The sequence below is a fragment of the Pelobates fuscus genome, chromosome 3 (genome assembly GCF_036172605.1).
Source record: "Pelobates fuscus isolate aPelFus1 chromosome 3, aPelFus1.pri, whole genome shotgun sequence".
In the NCBI taxonomy this organism is placed as follows: domain Eukaryota; kingdom Metazoa; phylum Chordata; class Amphibia; order Anura; family Pelobatidae; genus Pelobates; species Pelobates fuscus.
Genome location: NC_086319.1, coordinates 220,786,248 through 220,806,414, shown reverse-complemented (window position 1 = coordinate 220,806,414; position 20,167 = coordinate 220,786,248). Strand labels below are relative to the sequence as shown.

At 44.8% G+C, this 20,167-nt stretch overlaps 1 protein-coding gene across 1 annotated transcript in view; it reads right to left on the bottom strand.

The window, feature by feature from the left end:
* Window positions 1–20,167, bottom strand: part of COG5 (component of oligomeric golgi complex 5) — a 498,415-nt gene that overhangs the window by 75,081 nt on the left and 403,167 nt on the right. The window contains exon 15 of the mRNA XM_063448101.1: window positions 487–597. Within this exon, the coding sequence (XP_063304171.1) occupies window positions 487–597 (111 nt within the window). The remainder of the gene's footprint in view (window positions 1–486; window positions 598–20,167) is intronic.

Sequence of the window (20,167 nt, the reverse complement as noted above, 5' to 3'; positions counted from 1 at the left end):
GGATGATGCACCCTGCCACACTGCAAAAACTGTTCAGGAATGGTATGAGGAACATGAAAAAGAGTTCAAGGTGTTGCCTTGGCTTCCAAATTCCACAGATATTAATCCAATTGCGCATCTGTGGGATGTGCTGGAACAAGAAATCTGATCCATGGAGACTTCACCTCGCAACTTGCTTGCCTTAAAGGATCTGCTGCTAATGTCTTGGTGCTAGATACCACAGGACACATTCAGAGATCTTGTGGAGTCCCTGCCTCGAAGCATCAGAGCTGTTTTGGCAGCACAAGGGGGACCTGCATGATATTAGGCTTAGGAGGTTTTAATGTTGTGGCTGGTCAGTGTATGTTAAAATATTTTTTTGGAAGGAATAAGAAAAACTGTGCAGCAAATTCAAGTAACCATCTTTTTTAAAAAGCATCTAAAACATTATCAATATACACTTTGTTTAAATAATTCTATTCAAAATAATTCAGCTGACATTCTTACCTTCTGGATAGATTGATGCAGTCTAAAGAGAGAATTAACTACTGCTACATTTCTCCTTTGCCCTTCAGTGAGTGGTCCAATCACTTGGCTTGCTTCTCCTTGTGTGGAAAGCTAAGTAAATAAATTAAAGTACTTAGTATTTTGTCAGAAATAATGATATGATGTGGCATAAATGCAAATCACTGTTATAAGAATAAACTAAGAAGGTTAAAGGATGCCTGGTGCTACAACATAAGAAGAAGATGCTTGAGGCAGTACAGCTTATATGAGCCCAGATTTTTCGATTAAAACACAGGTTCTTACAGTAAGCATAGTAAAGATACGTAATTCACTGAGGACTGCTGTGTTTAAGTAGATTTGACTGCTGTGTTTAAGTAGATTAAACTGATGTGTTTAATTGATGACTGAATGTTGTGTTTTAAGCAGATGAAAGGTCTATATACTTTTGGAAACAAACTAAATGAACATTGCAAATGAATGGTGAGATATTTTAAGTGCATTTTGAGCTATTAACAATTTCTGTAATGGAGAGCTCACCTACGATGCTTTCTATATGTCAAGTGTACATTTTATGTAATGTATACAGGATAACAATTTGCTTGCAATTTGAAACAAACCTTGACGCTCTTTTAAGGTATCTCAAAGCACAATCACTTGGCATCGAGCTGTGTGGTCTGCTGCCTAGCTAATTGGATCTGATTGTGTGCGGTCCTTATTGCAACTCTATTAAATTAGGTGACTGGTTGAAATATCTGAACTGCTTCACTGTGCAGGCAAATAATTACTGAAACCATATGTTGTAGTCACATAACATTTATCTTGTGCCATTAAAGCCAACTGTGTGAATTTTGTATTGCAGTCTGATTTTCGGTGAAAGCCCCTAGGTCTTTTAGAGCTGTCTCTGGTCAGTAAGAATAAACACTGTAAAGATTTAGAACACACATGACTCACAATTGACTTCATCATGCCAAAAAAATAATCTTTCCATATGCAACAAAAATCTGTTCACAGGATCCTTGCATAAACAGATGAATAACACAATGTTGGAGCTGCCTGGCCATGGAAGTGGTATGTATTTCCCCAAACCCTTGGCAGAAAAATGGATTCAAATCTTCAAAACAAGCTATGACAAATGTCAAGTTGATTTTTTTTTTCTTATCTTTTTAAAAAAATTTTTTTACTGAAATATTAGTAGCATACATCACTGTATTATGAGCACATTTAACCCCTTAATGATTTACCGTTAGATGATCATTCTAATGATATGCCCTTTAATATTTACAAAAACAACTATGTAGTTTTACAGTTATACAGTTACAACAATAAGTAACCATATACTGTATTAATGAACACTACTCAGTGCTTTGTCCTTTATATGGACACTAAAGTCACTCAGACCACTTAATCTCAATAAGGTGGTCTGGGTGCAGTAGTTCTGTCATTTACACCCTGCAATACAAGAAATTGAAGTTTTGTAGAAACTACATTGCAGTGATGAACACATTTCTAGTGACTATTTTCCTGACAACCACTAGAGGTGCTTCCACTCAAGTAAAACTCAGTCACATGACATTGGAGCTCAGAGGAAAGCACTGAGTTCAATGCTTTCCTATGAGAAATATTGGATGAGCATTCAGCCCTTGCCTCGCATGCTTATCATGTCCCCAATGCTCCTCTATTAAGAGCATGGGATTGGAGCACCAGTGAGCACCTATTAAGAGCACCAGTGATTGAGGAATCGGAGCCTCCTTCATGATGCCACTTGAGGCAGAGAGGCCAGCAGCACAGAGGGAGTTTTGGTTCTGGAAAAAGGTAAATAAAAAGCTTTTTAAATAAAAATGTTATTTGGCACATGGGGGCTTAGAATACAGGTTTGCATTCCTAACGCTATAGTGTTCATTTAACTGTCAGTGCAGTGGCAATCATGACTGTGCAATGCCATCCTTCAACAATTTCTATTTACAAAAATGGAATAAGTATAGTTATCAACACTTTATGCATTCCCGGTCAGGTGATACAGGGTGTCAGTATTTACCATATCCATTTAATTTGCAAAGAATGTCTACAAACACACTCAGTATAGTATTGGGCAGAAGGTGGCACAGATGCTTGTAAAGGATGGTCAACATCATACCATTTGGCAAATACCTCTAGGGGATGAAATCCTAAAAAATAACACCCATTTCCATTAAAGGTTTCAGATTAGGCAAATGGTCGATTGTTTCACGTTTCAGTTTTGTCATAAGCGGGGATTATACCGCTGTACGCAATCCACACCAGAACTAGCCATAGCTCTCCTGAATGTGAGTTCTCTACTTTTGTTACCTATCGCACCCTGAACTTTACATACTATACCATTAGTCACCTCTACCTCTCTTGTATTTGCATATACGGAACGGTCAACACTAGACGCATCCACCTCCACAGAGAAACTCTATCAAGTATCTCAGACCATCTACTGGTACCCTAGCAATATTTTACTGGACTATCTACCCTCATTTGGCGCAGCCTTTCATATCTTTCTCTCCATGTGACTTGCACAGCCTTCCATAAACACTTCCTGTAAAGAGAGCCCTATTTAGGCTTTCTTTATTGCAAGTTCTGTTTAATTAAGATTTTCTTATCCCCTGCTATGTTAATAGCTTGCTAGACCCTGCAAGAGCCTCCTGTATGTGATTAAAGTTCAATTTAGAGATTAAGATACAATTATTTAAGGTAAATTACATCTGTTTGAAAGTGAAACCAGTTTTTTCTTCATGCAGGCTCTGTCAATCATAGCCAGGGGAGGTGTGGCTAGGGCTGCATAAACAGAAACAAAGTGATTTAACTCCTAAACGACAGTGAATTGAGCAGTGAAATTGCAGGGGAATGATCTGTACACTAAAACTGCTTTATTTACCTAAAGTAATGTAGGTGACTATAGTGTTCCTTTAAATGTTATTTGTCTTCACATGCACAAGAAAAATAAAGAATTAAAAAAAAAATTCTAAGTTAAAAAAAATGTAGGTATAAAAGATAAATGACTGTGAAGCTGTGGTGGAAGCTCGGTAGAAATAAAATTTAGTAGGCCGAGATTTCCACGTGGCATATGTGTATGTTGGTGTATCAGTTAGTCAGTTACAGGTAGCTAAGATACAATCAACAGTGTACTGAGCAAGTGCAGGAATGCAGGAACTGAAAACACTTCCCCTCCTCCATTGTTCTGGGTGAGCCATGTGGTCTAACAGGTAAGGGAAGTTAGGCTTTGTTCAGCTGATTGGGTAAAGAGTATATGTGGGTAGAGTTAACTCTAGGAGGAGCTATATGTCTATATCATGCATTTACAGTTCTGGGCTCAGATCTTGTTGTATTTTGGTGACATTAGTCCCTCTGAGCCCCGGTCGGTGAATCGAATAAAGAATCTCTTCCTTCCTGAAGAAACCTGTGTCCACTTCTCTGTGCTTGGCTTCCGTCAGTTTCTCCGGTATCATTTGGTGCAATTGGCCGGGAAGCTCATCGTTAACGGTGGCTAAGAAGCAGAGGCGTAAGACGGTCTATCTTTGCCCACGTTCTGTACGGCAATCACTGTTTTAGACGGTATTGGATACCGATTGTGCGGTAGGTCCATAAGGGGTTATTTGTGTATGGAACCTGCCCCCTCCAGTGGAGGGAAGGAGCGAAGGCGCACCGCTCGTAATTAAACGCCCTGTAGTCAGCCCGTTTAATTTTGGTTTGGAGTCAGGCTGGGTTCTGTGTAAATAGCCCAAGCCGGACACCGGTGTCTTGTCTAGACTAGCGTTCTAGGGTGTATATTTCGTTCGCTAGGTCGGAGGGACCGGGAGACTAAGCGGCGTCTGTGTAAATTCGGTCCGCTAGATCTCAACCTATCTTGGCTAAGTGGGAAGGCGTGTAAATTTGGAACCCACTAGATTTTTGATAGAGTATATAGACTAAGAGGGTGCTGTTGTAAATTCTGCCCTCTAGTTCGCTATATGTGGTGCTTGGGCAGCGTGGCTAACCAAAACGGATGTAAATAGTTTTAGGTAGTCCATCAAGGTACTGGCCAATAGATTAGTTGGGAATTGTAAATGTGTTAAAGATTGTTGTAGTAGCGTGTATATCTTGCTAGATAGCGTGAGCTCTGCCGTCTAGCGAGAGTGTGAATAGTGTGCAACTGTATTATAGCGCACGGTACCATAACCATGTATAATAACTACTGATATTGTAAATAACTACTAATAACTGTCGTCTATGTTGTATGTTTAACACCATAACCACTACTAAATGAAATGTGACTTTAAATTGTACTCTAGCCAATGCTAACCGTACTATAACTACTGTTTGTAAAGACGATGTTACTGGGGTGTGTTATAGACGGTAATTCAGATATAAGGAATTATAGCGTGGGTGACTGTATAGTTTCGCCAAAGGGCACAGTATTAGTTATTTAGTGACTGGTGTAACAGCTGTGTGTGTACGGGAATTCCCTGTATGTTTTGTTGTATGAGTTTGACCTAGTAACTGTGCCACATGGTGCTGTTGCCAAGGAAACGAGTGTGACTGTTGGAGGTGTGTTTGTTGTGTTTCTTTGAATTAGACGCTCCGTTGCTAAGTATGGGTGCACCAGATTCAAAGATTGTTGATCCCTTAGAATGTATGCTAAATAACTTTAAAAAGGGATATAATGTGTGTGATTTTGGGGTTAAATTGGCTCCAAATCACCTAACTACCTTATGTAGTAGAGAATGGCCTATGTGGTAATCTGTCTTGATTTAAATCTAGTGCAGCGTGTACATGTGGCTGTATCTATTATGCTTATTTCTATGACCAGTTTCCATATTTTGACTGTTAAAACAGTTTGTGCTACTAGATGGTTACCAAAACTGGTTTGTCCATCCCCAATGGAATCTGACCCATCTGACCATCCCTCAACTAAATTCTTTAGCAAGAACTGGTGCAGCTGGTATGTCCACCTGTGCTCTATTGTCCCTGGCTCTCAGATGCATGTCCCCTTGCTTTAAGCCCTCCTATTTCTGTGCCTACCTACCCACCAACTGGTTCTTTGTACCCTGAGGCCCTTTTTGGTGGAAGGGTATTTTAGTGTTTTTTTTATTATTGTTCAGTTTTATTATTAGCAGTCAAAATTGTGAGGAGAATTCTTAATAACAGTAACTGAGTCCACTGAATCAGATAATTCTCAGCAATTACACAATACCATAATCACTGAAAACACCATAATCACTGAAAACACCATAACCACGGACAATACCATAATCACTGAAAACACCATAACCACTGACAATACCATAACCACTGATAATACCATAACCACTGAAAACACCATAACCACTGACAATACCATAATCACTGAAAACACCAGAACCACTGAAAACACCATAACCACTGACATAACACTATCATTACTGAGCCTTGTGTGCCTTTAGTAACAGTACATTAGTTTTGAAATACAACTGGATGAAATGGTCAATGGTATAGGACGCTGGAATACACTTTTACCATTTTTGGTTACTGGTCAGACTTGTCACGACACTCCTTAGTCGACATGCCCTCGTGCAGTACTCGCACTCACCACTCTTTCTGTTTGGCACTGTTCTCATTTCCTTTCGTTAGGCACTACACCTGGCCCTTGTTTAGCACCTATATATTCTGGTTTCTCCCCTCACTCCCGGTCAGATCATTATCCTCTATCCTTGACCCTGTACCTGCTGTTTCCTGGCTCCCGTGATTCTGGCTCCTGTCTCCTGTCTCCTGTCTCCTGTCTCCTGTCTCCTGTCTCCTGTGTCTTGTTTCCTGAGTATCCTGAGTATCTTGTGTTTCCTGATCTGGTGTTCCGATGTCCTTATGGTCCTGTGTCCTGTGCCTCCTGTTCCAGTGTTCGCCTGCAGTGTTCCTGTCTAGACTCCTTCTCCAGTGATTCTGACCTTGCTGCATTATTTCTGTGTGACCTGCTTAGGACTTTGCCCCTTGATGTTCATTTTGTACTTGGTGGCTGCACTAACCTGACTAAGCCTTTACCTTTGCCTAGGACTATCGTGGACTCTGCCTGCTCTATTGTATATATTGGGTTATTGTATATATTTACATATTTGTGGCATTGTCATATTTTGTTTTGTATATATATCTATATCCTTTTGGTTTGCCTTAATACATTTTCTTTATTACTCCATTTATCGTGTCCTAGAATTATTTCTCTGCTAAGTTGGTTCCCACACTTAAAGGGACAGTGCTGTTGCAGGGCAGCACCCCTTCATGTCATGACAGAATGATCTGACCACTTGGAACCGGCAGAGTATAATGTCTAGGATCACAATGAAGAACCTTGTTGGTATTCACGCTGATTCACAGCAAGAGTGTGCTCTCATTGAGACTTGTTGTAATCAGTTAGGAAAAATTCAGCGGCAGATTGGAAAGGCCTCTAATTTATGCTTATCTATTATAGATGTCTCCTGTCAAATCCAGAAATCTGTATTATGTGGATTTATCTATGAACTTCAAACTTTTCACAAAAACATATGTGATTCATTGCTTTTTCAGTTACCTAATTGCGATATATGGTTGAGAGAGCCTCCTGTGATAAGTAGGGTGTATACACTTATCCGTATGTCTCTTAAAGAGATATCACATAAAAAATCTTTATCATATTTGCAGAGACAAGTGAGAGTAATGCACAATAATCTTGTTGCCTTGTTACCTGAAGTGCAATTTATTATTGATCTTGTACAAGAAAGAATGACTGTCTTTATGCCTGATAATAATGATGGTATTCCCTTTTCTGATGTACATAGCATAACAAATCCTCCTGACTCTGACTTGGGAAAATGGCTTGTTGGTCCTCCCGACTGCAAAACCGAAGTCCCTCTGGAAATTAAAGCTGAATGCCTTCCTGCCCAAACAAAAGACGAAGATGTTGAGGGGTTATACAGCACTGGCGATCCCCTCATGGACCAAGTCTTTGATGAACTGGGTGCTCATTGCATAACCGCTTTAGAGGACGAGCAGTCTGAATGGGAAGGTAGTACCAGTACGCAGTTTCCTAATGTTGTCTCAGTACCAGAGACACATAGTACCCATATATTACCGTCTCTTTTCTGCAAGATCCACTCGCCTATTCCCAAGGTGAAGCTACCGGCTACCAAGATGAACGATCTCAACACCGTTCAAGAGGGTACATGTCTGGTCAGAGAAAGTCTCAAGCAAACTCTGCCCAACCACGAAGCAGAAACAGACTCCCCTGAGTCTGCAACTAGAGATACGAATTCCTACCTCACCGTGCCAATTGAGGAGACCACCAGTGACCTTAACCAGGTAACGGGATCTGATCTGAAGGCCTGTCCCACAAAGGACAATGCATCCGAACTAGAAGAGTCACCTATAAAATGTGCTCCGGGTGATGCAAGTGACGACAAGGTTGGACCATTGAAATTGGGGACCAATTTCGTTGAAGGTGAATCTCCTGTCAAAAAGTCACCACGTAGGAGACGTGGTAAACGACCTACTTCTTTCAAGACACTGGCTGAGAAGGCTGAAGAACCAAAGGTGAAAACTTCAGAACAACCAGTGGAAGAAGAGGCTATTGTGCCAAAGGCAGCTCATGACTTTGATGTGGGGAGGCTTGATGATTCCAATTTTAACCCTTCTACCTCTGGGGGTTTGAAGATTGGCACCCCTCTCACAACCGCAACTGTGGAAAATGAGTTGTCACCAAGTAAAAAAGACAGTTATCTTCACATAGAAGACAAAGACTCAGACTGGGTGCAACGTGACAAACCCGTGATGGATCAAGCCCAAGAGAAGAATCTAAATGAGACCAGGCTTGTTCTAAACCCACAGCCTGAAGAAGACTCTACAGTTCTTCAAGTTACATGCTCTGGTAGAACAATTTCTCTGCTGCAAGAGGAAACCCCAACTACCAAGCTTGTACCTGAACCAAGCGCCGAAGATTATTCTAATCAGCCGCTTAACCAAACGCCAAAGGAAAGGAGTGTAACCGAACAAGGGGGTACCTGTTCCCATGATGAAGGAAGCTCCTTCTATGACATTTCAGTTACCATGATGTCTATCACTGCACCTAAACTCCAGCAAGTATTAAATGAAGACTTGCCTTCAGTTGAAAGTCTATCTACGACAAATAAAGAACTACCTCGAGCTGAGTTCACAAGGGAAGAAGAGAATGATTTCATTAACCAGGTATCTCTAGCCGCTACAGAAAAATGTCAATTTGAGAGAGAGTCGTCTCTGCTTCGGTTAGCCCCGTGCTCGGAGAAATTTGGGGAACCCTTCCTTGATGCATATCTGCGGTCTGTGGAGGAAGGCTCGCAGAATGTTCTTGATCCTGTACCTATTAATTTAGGGGATTCTCCTTGTTTGGTTCCAGTGGTACCTACCCAAGATTACGCAGAGACTGTTCTCCCTTCGACTGAAGTTGCATTGCAGTCTTTGTTCCGAGGATCCCACAAGCCAGAAACCAAGTCAGACCCAGGACTTCTGAGTGATGAACCTGTTACTAGCAATAGTCCCAGATCTAGTGGGTTAACACATTTGTCGGTCACTGGTATGGAGTGTTTCTTATCTTATGTGCCTTTACCTTCTGTTTCTGTGTCTGCCCTTCTATTGCTAAATGTTACTCTACAGTCCTTGCTTTTGTATGTTTCTATTCTGCCTCGTTGGTTTCTCCCATGGGATTGTCCACCTCTCATTCCTCCTAAGCCTCCTCCTTGTTTTCCTCTACTGGTTGGGTGGCCCTGATTTTTCTTCTGTCACCCGTGGGGGATCTTTGGGTTTTGGAGCGCCGGGAGTCGCTCCTTAAGGGGGGGGTACTGTCACGACACTCCTTAGTCGACATGCCCTCGTGCAGTACTCGCACTCACCACTCTTTCTGTTTGGCACTGTTCTCATTTCCTTTCGTTAGGCACTACACCTGGCCCTTGTTTAGCACCTATATATTCTGGTTTCTCCCCTCACTCCCGGTCAGATCATTATCCTCTATCCTTGATCCTGTACCTGCTGTTTCCTGGCTCCCGTGATTCTGGCTCCTGTCTCCTGTCTCCTGTCTCCTGTGTCTTGTTTCCTGAGTATCCTGAGTATCTTGTGTTTCCTGATCTGGTGTTCCGATGTCCTTATGGTCCTGTGTCCTGTGCCTCCTGTTCCAGTGTTCGCCTGCAGTGTTCCTGTCTAGACTCCTTCTCCAGTGATTCTGACCTTGCTGCATTATTTCTGTGTGACCTGCTTAGGACTTTGCCCCTTGATGTTCATTTTGTACTTGGTGGCTGCACTAACCTGACTAAGCCTTTACCTTTGCCTAGGACTATCGTGGACTCTGCCTGCTCTATTGTATATATTGGGTTATTGTATATATTTACATATTTGTGGCATTGTCATATTTTGTTTTGTATATATATCTATATCCTTTTGGTTTGCCTTAATACATTTTCTTTATTACTCCATTTATCGTGTCCTAGAATTATTTCTCTGCTAAGTTGGTTCCCACACTTAAAGGGACAGTGCTGTTGCAGGGCAGCACCCCTTCATGTCATGACAAGACTCCTCCTAGCCTGTCCGAAACATTTTGTTAACCGAGTTACTGACCAGTAAAATTGATTTATCCATTTCCACCTACCTCACCACTCCCCGACCGGAACCTATGACTAAACAACCCTATCTAAGTCCCACCCTAACCTGACAAATGACCGGTGCCCTCCAACTTTGACATTTACAAATGCCACTGCAGCTTACCCCTGGTCCACCACTCATTGATATTAATGGTCAATTACAGTTGGCAGACCCTGTATTTGTTTATGTCCCTTTCACCATGACTGATCTGTTTAATTGGAAGACCCATAATTCCTTTACGAAAGCAGACGAGTCACCTAGTGCTTTCTATGAGAGATTGCTGGAGTCATATAGATTATATACTCCTTTTAATCCAGAGGCCCCTGAGAACTCTCAAATGAACAACTCAGCATTTGTCAGCCAGATCCAAGGTGATATCAAAAGAAAATTGCTAAAGTTAAAGGGATTTGTAGGAATATCCATATCACAGTTAATGGAAATTGCAAGTCAGGTGTATATGAACAGGGAGATTGAAACAAAGCAGGAGGAAGAACGTAAAATGAGGATGAAGGCAGATATGCTAGCTGTAGCTATCATAAGTGTAGAGAGACAGGGAAGGGAGGTGAATAGAGGAGTTGAGAATAGGCTGAGTAAGGGAGGAAGTAGGAATCACTGTGCGTATTGTAGAGAGGAAGGATATTGGAAAAGTGACTGCCCACAGAGGGAATATAAAGCAAGTTATAGATAAGACAAGAGAGAAGGTTACAAGATGGTTACAGAGGTGGCTATAGAGAAAGTCTTGGAGGGAATGACAGTAGTAACAGGGAAGTAGATACTATTCCCCTATCCGGAGATTAAGGGATAGAGAAGATAGAGATTTTGTCGGTCTGGCTGACACTGTCATGGAAGACTATTGATACCGACTGGGCTCCATCCCCCTTTAGCCGAGTGCAGCCTATGGTCGATTTATCAATTGAGGGAATGAGGAGCTCTTTCATGATTGACACTGGTGCTGAGTACTCTGTGGTAACTAACCTAGTTGCTCCTCCTTCAGGAAGACTATAACTATGATAGGAGCTACTGGGAAAAGCGCTGCTAGACCAATTCTCAGGAGTCATACTTGTATTCTAGGAGGCCATTTTGTTAAGCACCAGTTCCTATATATGCTGGAGTGTCCAGTTCAGCTTCTAGGACGAGATCTATTATCAAAGCTTCAAGCCCAGATAACTTTTAAACCCAACGGATCAACGTCTCTGAAGTTTAATAGATCACCAGGCATAATATCAGTATCGGTGCAAAGGGAAGAAGAATGGCACTTCTACTCTATAATAACAAATACAGACCCTAAGAGTGATGAATCCTTATTTGACATTTCAAGAATATGGACAGAGAATAATCCTCCAGGACTTGCTCGCAATATTCCACCAATACACATTGAATTAAAGCTTGGAGCGTATCCTGTTAGCCTTAGTTTGTATCATATATTATAGAGGGCTAAGAAAAATATACAAACCTATGTGGATAAGTGTGTAAAGTATGACATCCTAAAATTCTGTACCACCCCTTGGGACACTCCATTATTACCTGTTCAGAAGCCGGGATCAGATGAGTATCATCCTGTACAAGATCTAAAAGCAGTTAATAATGCAGTAGTCAATATACACCCAGTGGTACCCATCCCCTATAATCTGCTTGCTTTAATACCAGGTGGGGCAACCTACTATACCTTCCTAGACCTCAAAGATGCTTTCTTTTGTTTCTGGGGTACTGCTGAAAAATTAGGTATGGGCATCCACCTTCCATACTCAGTAATTTAGGTGGAGATTTATGTCAGTTTGATGATGGAATTACTCGGCTGTAGGTGGCTGAGTTGAGTAAAACTATGATGAAGGTACAGAAATAGGTGCAAGATAGGTTACCTGTGAACATATATCCACCTGTTCATTCTTACCATCCAGGGGATCAAGTGTGGATAAAAGAATGGAACACTGTTCCATTAGGTTCCAAGTGGAGAGGTCCCTATGTTGTTCTTTTATCTACCCCAACAGTTGTAAAGGTTGTAGAAGTGACTCCGTGGATTCATCACTCTAGGGTAAAAAAAAAAAAACAGTGGCAGATTCCTGACAAGCTACCATAGATCCAGAGAATCCTTGCAAGATCCGGTTAAAGCGTGTAATTCAGTCGGAGTGACGAGGAGATATTGGGACTTCAAGCGTAATTAAAGAGATCAGAAAGTAGGTGTTTTGACGGCCACAATAAAGCCTGAGCACCTACCAACGTTAAGCCAGAGGAAAAACCTCTGTGAAGAAAAGTGAGGATCAGGAAGGACTCCATTCCCTGCAGCCCTCACACCCTGGAAGCTGAGGTGCCATCGCACGGTCGAAGAGTCAGGACAAAGATGTCAGGAGTGATGTGTTTGATAATGTGTATATTTGTGTTTTTAATTATTCAGGAAGGTAGAGGTACCGACACACCAGGCTGTGAGGTTTGCATTAAGACTACGAAAACAGGCAATCATATTTCCCAGACCCTTATTTGGCATTCACAATATGAGTGTAAAGGACATGTATCTAAGTGTAGATACTTGAGTATAGATTATAGTGTATGCCATCTAAGAGCAGGAGAACCTAGGTGTTTTAGTCCAGAGTATCAACCCCGTACAATTTGGTTGACTATTCGGAATGGAGACTCACAGGGGACCCTGATAAATAAGACCATACTAGAAACCGTACATTCTTCAGGTGTTCTGCTATTTGATGCATGTAAGGCGATATCAGGTGGTAGGAAACCGTGGAATGTATGTTGTGATCTTAAATGGGAAAGAACGTATGGGTCTAATGATAAATATATTTGCCCCAGTAGTAAGTACAAATATATGGATCCAAAGTGCGACAAAATAAAGATATAATTATTGTCCGTATTGGTCCTGTGTAGGGTGGGCAACCTGGGGACAGACAGTAGATAAGGATATGATCGTCACTAAGTTGCCTACCAAGCCATACTGTAAGTTTAGGGAGTGTAACCCAGTCCATATACTTATCAATGACCCAGAACGATTCATAGATAGGTTTGGGAACTTATTTGGGTTCCAGATATATGGAACAGGTTTGGATCCTGGGACAATATTATTTATATGAATAGAGACCGATACTGTAGCAACCCAGACTCATGAGGTCTTTCATTCCTTCTATGAGGAGATGAGTGTGGAAAATAAGATCCCACATAATGCAAAAAATGTATTTATATATCTAGCCGAAAGCATTGCTGGTAGTCTTAATGTAACCAACTGCTATGTGTGTGGAGGTACTAACATGGGAGACCAATGGCCATAGGAAGCAAAGGAGGTAATGTATTCTGAGACAGTTGAACAGTTAATATCTTCTCAAACTGATTATCAAGTGAGTGTTAGAGGTAAATCTGAGTGGCGATTAAAGACCTCCATTATAGGTTATGTTTGCATAGCAAGGAAAGGAATAATGTTTAATACATCTGTAGGAGAATTGACTTGTCTAGGGCAAAAAGCTTATAATGATAGTACAAAAGATACAACTTGGTGGTCAGCTTCAAATGTCTCAGAACCACCTAATCCATTTGCAATTTATACCAATTTAAAGTATGTGTGGTTTGACCTATCTGCTACATCTAGTTGGAAAGCCCCAGCAAATTTGTACTGTATCTGTGGTAAGAAAGCCTATTCGGAGTTACCACAGGACTGGGAAGGGGCATGTGTATTAGGTATGCTCAGACCATCCTTCTTCTTGTTGCCAATTGAAACAGGAGAGACCTTGGGAGTTAAAGTTTATGATGTGAATCATAAAAAGAAGCTAGCATCCTTGAATGTAGGTAGCTGGGAAGATAATGAGTGGCACTGGCTACCTTAGCGCGCTTCATTGCCAATAGGAGGGATGTAATATGTGAGGGAACTGGTTAACAGCCAAACTGTATGCCCATGAAGTGTTATTGTATTCTAATACAGGGATTCAAGCCTCATTCTACCATTAGGCAATTATGGATTTCTCTGTAAAGCACATAGCCTTTCTTACCAGGTAAACCAGTTGGGCTGTTGATAAAGTCCTCCATTCACTTCCAGTGCAAATAGAAGGAGGTGTATGTGGAAAGTTCAATCTCAGCAACTGTTGTCTGCACATAGATGATGAAGGGCAGGCAGTGGCTGATCTCACAAGCCACATGGCTAAACTGACGCATGTACCGACTTAAGCCTGGAACGGGTACAATTCTAGTAGTTGGTTTGGAAGTAGGTACGAGCAGCTTGGAGGGATCAAGACATTGGTAGGAGGAGTCATGTTGATTATAGTGTTGTGTCTCTTTCTACCATGTTTGGTTCCATTGGTAATTAGGTCCATACAGAGTACAGTATAGAGAGCACGACAGAAAGGAAAACAGCTGAGCATGTAATGGCTGTTTGCAAATATGAACCCTTAGCCCAGAGAGAATATATTCAGAATGAGGAGTGCTGAAGGAATTTGTAATGATGCTAAGATGCTTACGAGGTCTGTTCTGATTCATGGCAACTTGAGGTGTAAGTAAGCGATGATTAAGTGATGCATCTGGAATTATTATATATATATATATCAGAAGCATCAAAGGGGGGAATGTGGTGGAAGCTCGGTAGAAATTAAATTTAGTAGGCCGAGATTTCCACGTGGCATATGTGTATGTTGGTGTATCAGTTAGTCAGTTACACGTAGCTAAGATACAATCAACAGTGTACTGAGCAATTGCAGGAATGCAGGAACTGAAAACACTTCCCCTCCTCCATTGTTCTGGGTGAGCCATGTGGTCTAACAGGTAAGGGAAGTTAGGCTTTGTTCAGCTGATTGGGTAAAGAGTATATGTGGGTAGAGTTAACTATAGGAGGAGCTATACAGGGAGTGCAGAATTATTAGGCAAATTAGTATTTTGACCACATCATCCTCTTTATGCATGTTGTCTTTCCCCAAGCTGTATAGGCTCGAAAGCCTACTACCAATTAAGCATATTAGGTGATGTGCATCTCTGTAATGAGAAGGGGTGTGGTCTAATGACATCAACACCCTATATCAGGTGTGCATAATTATTAGGCAACTTCCTTTCCTTTGGCTAAATGGGTCAAAAGAAGGACTTGACAGGCTCAGAAAAGTCAAAAATAGTGAGATATCTTGCAGAGGGATGCAGCACTCTTAAAATTGCAAAGGTTCTGAAGTGTGATCATCGAACAATCAAGCGTTTCATTCAAAATAGTCAACAGGGTCGCAAGAAGCGTGTGGAGAAACCAAGGCGCAAAATAACTGCCCATGAACTGAGAAAAGTCAAGCGTGCAGCTGCCAAAATGCCACTTGCCACCAGTTTGGCCATATTTCAGAGCTGCAACATCACTGGAGTGCCCAAAAGCACAAGGTGTGCAATACTCAGAGACATGGCCAAGGTAAGAAAGGCTGAAAGACGACCACCACTGAACAAGACACACAAGCTGAAACGTCAAGACTGGGCCAAGAAATATCTCAAGACTGATTTTTCTAAGGTTTTATGGACTGATGAAATGAGAGTGAGTCTTGATGGGCCAGATGGATGGGCCCGTGGCTGGATTGGTAAAGGGCAGAGAGCTCCAGTCCGACTCAGACGCCAGCAAGGTGGAGGTGGAGTACTGGTTTGGGCTGGTATCATCAAAGATGAGCTTGTGGGGCCTTTTCGGGTTGAGGATGGAGTCAAGCTCAACTCCCAGTCCTACTGCCAGTTTCTGGAAGACACATTCTTCAAGCAGTGGTACAGGAAGAAATCTGCATCCTTCAAGAAAAACATGATTTTCATGCCATGCAGGACAATGCTCCATCACACGCGTCCAAGTACTCCACAGCGTGGCTGGCAAGAAAGGGTATAAAAGAAGAAAATCTAATGACATGGCCTCCTTGTTCACCTGATCTGAACCCCATTGAGAAACTGTGGTCCGTCATCAAATGTGAGATTTACAAGGAGGGAAAACAGTACACCTCTCTGAACAGTATCTGGGAGGCTGTGGTTGCTGCTGCACGCAATGTTGATGGTGAACAGATCAAAACACTGACAGAATCCATGGATGGCAGGCTTTTGAGTGTCCTTGCAAAGAAAGGTGGCTATATTGGTCACTGATTTGTTTTTGTTATGTTTTTGAATGTCAGAAATGTATATTTGTGAATGTTGAGATGTTATATTGGTTTCACTGGTAAAAATAAATAATTGAAATGGGTATATATTTGTTTTTTGTTAAGTTGCCTAATAATTATGCACAGTAATAGTCACCTGCACACACAGATATCCCCCTAAAATAGCTATAACTAAAAACAAACTAAAAACTACTTCCAAAAATATTCAGCTTTGCTATTAATTAGTTTTTTGGGTTCATTGAGAACATGGTTGTTGTTCAATAATAAAATGAATCCTCAAAAATACAACTTGCCTAATAATTCTGCACTTCCTGTATGTCTATATCAGTGATGGCGAACCTTTTTGAGCCCGAGTGCCCAAACCGCAATATATGCCAACTTTTTTTTCCTCAAAGTGCCAACACTGCAATTAAACCTGAATACTGAGGTTTAAGTTTAGAAAAAACAACTTGTACAGTTGTCCGAACTAATTAACAACTTTTGTTTTAAAAGAAGAACACAACAGAGAGTTCAATGATACAGATTTTAAATAATGATACAAATAGATAAAATTCAGCTTATATTTATTAGTATCTCCAACAAATGCAATACATACACACAGACTGCAGAACACATTCTCACAGTCTGCTAAATACATACACACATCGTCCGCTAAACACATACACACACACCCTCCACTAAATACACACTCCCCATCAGCTAAATACATAAACACACAGTCCGCTAAATACACACACACACACAGTCCGCTGAGTACACATACAGACAGACTGCTGAATACACACACATACTGCATTGAGGGGTGCAGTGTGTGTGTGTAAGGGTGTGGAGGGCTGTGTGTGTGTGGGGTGTGCTCATTGTGTGTGGGGTGTGCTGTGTGTGTGTGGGCGGGTAGGGGTGCTGTGGGTGGTAGGGGTGGTAAGGGGTGCTGTGGGGGTAAGGGGTGGTAAGGGGTGCTGTGGGGGTAAGGGGTGGTAGGGGTGCTGTGGGGGTAAGGGGTGCTGTTGGGGTAAGGGGTGCTGTAGGGGTAAGGGGTGCTGTAGGGGTAAGGGGTGCTGTGGGGGTAAGGGGTGCTGTAGGGGTAAGGGGTGGTAAGGGGTGCTGTGGGGGTAAGGGGTGCTGTGGGGGTAAGGGGTGGTAAGGGGTGCTGTGGGGGTAATGGGTGGTAAGGGGTGCTGTGGGGGTAAGGGGTGGTAAGGGGTGCTGTGGGGGTAAGGGGTGCTGTAGGGGTAAGGGGTGCTGTGGGGGTAAGGGGTGCTGTGGGGGTAAGGGGTGCTGTGGGGGTAAGGGGTGCTGTGGGGGTAAGGGGTGGTAAGGGGTGCTGTGGGGGTAAGGGGTGCTGTGGGGGTAAGGGGTGCTGTGGGGGTAAGGGGTGGTAAGGGGTGCTGTGGGGGTAAGGGGTGGTAAGGGGTGCTGTGGGAGTAATGGGTGGTAAGGGGTGCTGTGGGAGTAATGGGTGGTAAGGGGTGCTGTGGGGGTAATGGGTGGTAAGGGGTGCTGCGGGGGTAAGGGGTGCTGTGGGGGTAAGGGGTGCTGTGGGGGTAATGGGTGGTAAGGGGTGCTGTGGGGGTAATGGGTGGTAAGGGGTGCTGTGGGGGTAATGGGTGGTAAGGGGTGCTGTGGGGGTAAGGGGTGCTGTGGGGGTAAGGGGTGGTAAGGGGTGCTGTGGGGGTAAGGGGTGGTAGGGGTGCTGTGGGGGTAAGGGGTGCTGTAGGGGTAAGGGGTGCTGTGGGGGTAAGGGGTGCTGTGGGGGTAAGGGGTGGTAAGGGGTGCTGTGGGGGTAAGGGGTGCTGTGGGGGTAAGGGGTGCTGTGGGGGTAAGGGGGGGTAAGGGGTGCTGTGGGGGTAAGGGGTGCTGTGGGGGTAAGGGGTGCTGTGGGGGTAAGGGGGGTAAGGGGTGGTAAGGGGTGCTGTGGGGGTAAGGGGTGCTGTGGGGGTAAGGGGTGCTGTAGGGGTAAGGGGTGCTGTGGGGGTAAGGGGTGCTGTGGGGGTAAGGGGTGGTAAGGGGTGCTGTGGGGGTAAGGGGTGGTAAGGGGTGCTGTGGGGGTAAGGGGTGGTAAGGGGTGCTGTGGGGGTAAGGGGTGCTGTGGGGGTAATGGGTGGTAAGGGGTGCTGTGGGTGGTAAGGGGTGCTGTGGGTGGTAAGGGGTGCTGTGGGGGTAAGGGGTGCTGTGGGAGTAATGGGTGGTAAGGGGTGCTGTGGGGGTAAGGGGTGGTAAGGGGTGCTGTGGGGGTAAGGGGTGCTGTGGGGGTAAGGGGTGCTGTGGGGGTAATGGGTGGTAAGGGGTGCTGTGGGGGTAAGGGGTGCTGTAGGGGTAAGGGGTGGTAAGGGGTGCTGTGGGGGTAAGGGGTGCTGTGGGGGTAATGGGTGGTAAGGGGTGCTGTGGGGGTAATGGGTGGTAAGGGGTGCTGTGGGGGTAAGGGGTGGTAAGGGGTGCTGTGGGGGTAAGGGGTGCTGTAGGGGTAAGGGGTGCTGTGGGGGTAAGGGGTGCTGTGGGGGTAAGGGGTGCTGTGGGGGTAAGGGGTGCTGTGGGGGTAATGGGTGGTAAGGGGTGCTGTGGGGGTAAGGGGTGCTGTGGGGGTAAGGGGTGGTAAGGGGTGCTGTGGGGGTAAGGGGTGGTAAGGGGTGCTGTGGGGGTAAGGGGTGGTAAGGGGTGCTGTGGGAGTAAGGGGTGGTAAGGGGTGCTGTGGGAGTAAGGGGTGGTAAGGGGTGCTGTGGGAGTAATGGGTGGTAAGGGGTGCTGTGGGGGTAAGGGGTGGTAAGGGGTGCTGCGGGGGTAATGGGTGGTAAGGGGTGCTGCGGGGGTAAGGGGTGGTAAGGGGTGCTGTGGGGGTAAGGGGTGCTGTGGGGGTAATGGGTGGTAAGGGGTGCTGTGGGGGTAATGGGTGGTAAGGGGTGCTGTGGGGGTAAGGGGTGCTGTGGGGGTAAGGGGTGCTGTGGGGGTAAGGGGTGGTAAGGGGTGCTGTGGGGGTAAGGGGTGCTGTGGGGGTAAGGGGTGCTGTGGGGGTAAGGGGTGCTGTGGGGGTAAGGGGTGCTGTGGGGGTAAGGGGTGCTGTGGGGGTAAGGGGTGGTAAGGGGTGCTGTGGGGGTAAGGGGTGCTGTGGGGGTAATGGGTGGTAAGGGGTGCTGTGGGTGGTAAGGGGTGCTGTGGGTGGTAAGGGGTGCTGTGGGGGTAAGGGGTGCTGTGGGAGTAATGGGTGGTAAGGGGTGCTGTGGGGGTAAGGGGTGGTAAGGGGTGCTGTGGGGGTAAGGGGTGCTGTGGGGGTAAGGGGTGCTGTGGGGGTAATGGGTGGTAAGGGGTGCTGTGGGTGGTAAGGGGTGCTGTGGGGGTAAGGGGTGCTGTGGGAGTAATGGGTGGTAAGGGGTGCTGTGGGGGTAAGGGGTGGTAAGGGGTGCTGTGGGAGTAATGGGTGGTAAGGGGTGCTGTGGGAGTAATGGGTGGTAAGGGGTGCTGTGGGGGTAAGGGGTGGTAAGGGGTGCTGTGGGGGTAAGGGGTGGTAAGGGGTGCTGTGGGGGTAAGGGGTGCTGTGGGAGTAATGGGTGGTAAGGGGTGCTGTGGGGGTAAGGGGTGCTGCGGGGGTAATGGGTGGTAAGGGGTGCTGCGGGGGTAAGGGGTGGTAAGGGGTGCTGTGGGGGTAAGGGGTGGTAAGGGGTGCTGTGGGTGGTAGGGGTAAAAATACATAAAAAAACAAAAAACAAAAGAAAATATATATCAATGCTGTATCCCCCCCTCCCTTCCTCTTACCTTTGGTGAAGGGGGGGGGGGGCACAGCGATCCCTGGTGGTCCGGTGGTAAGTTTGTTTGTGGCAGCTAGCTAGCAGCTTTTCTGTCCTCCCGCGCGATGCTGTGTGGAGTGTTGCCATGGTAACGCGCGGCAACGCTCCACACAGCATCGCGCGGGAGGACAGGGGAGCTGCTTGCTAGAGCCCTCCCCCTGCCTCCCGACCCGGAAGCAGAGTAGGCACCTGCCGTTTCGGGCAGGCAGGTGCCTA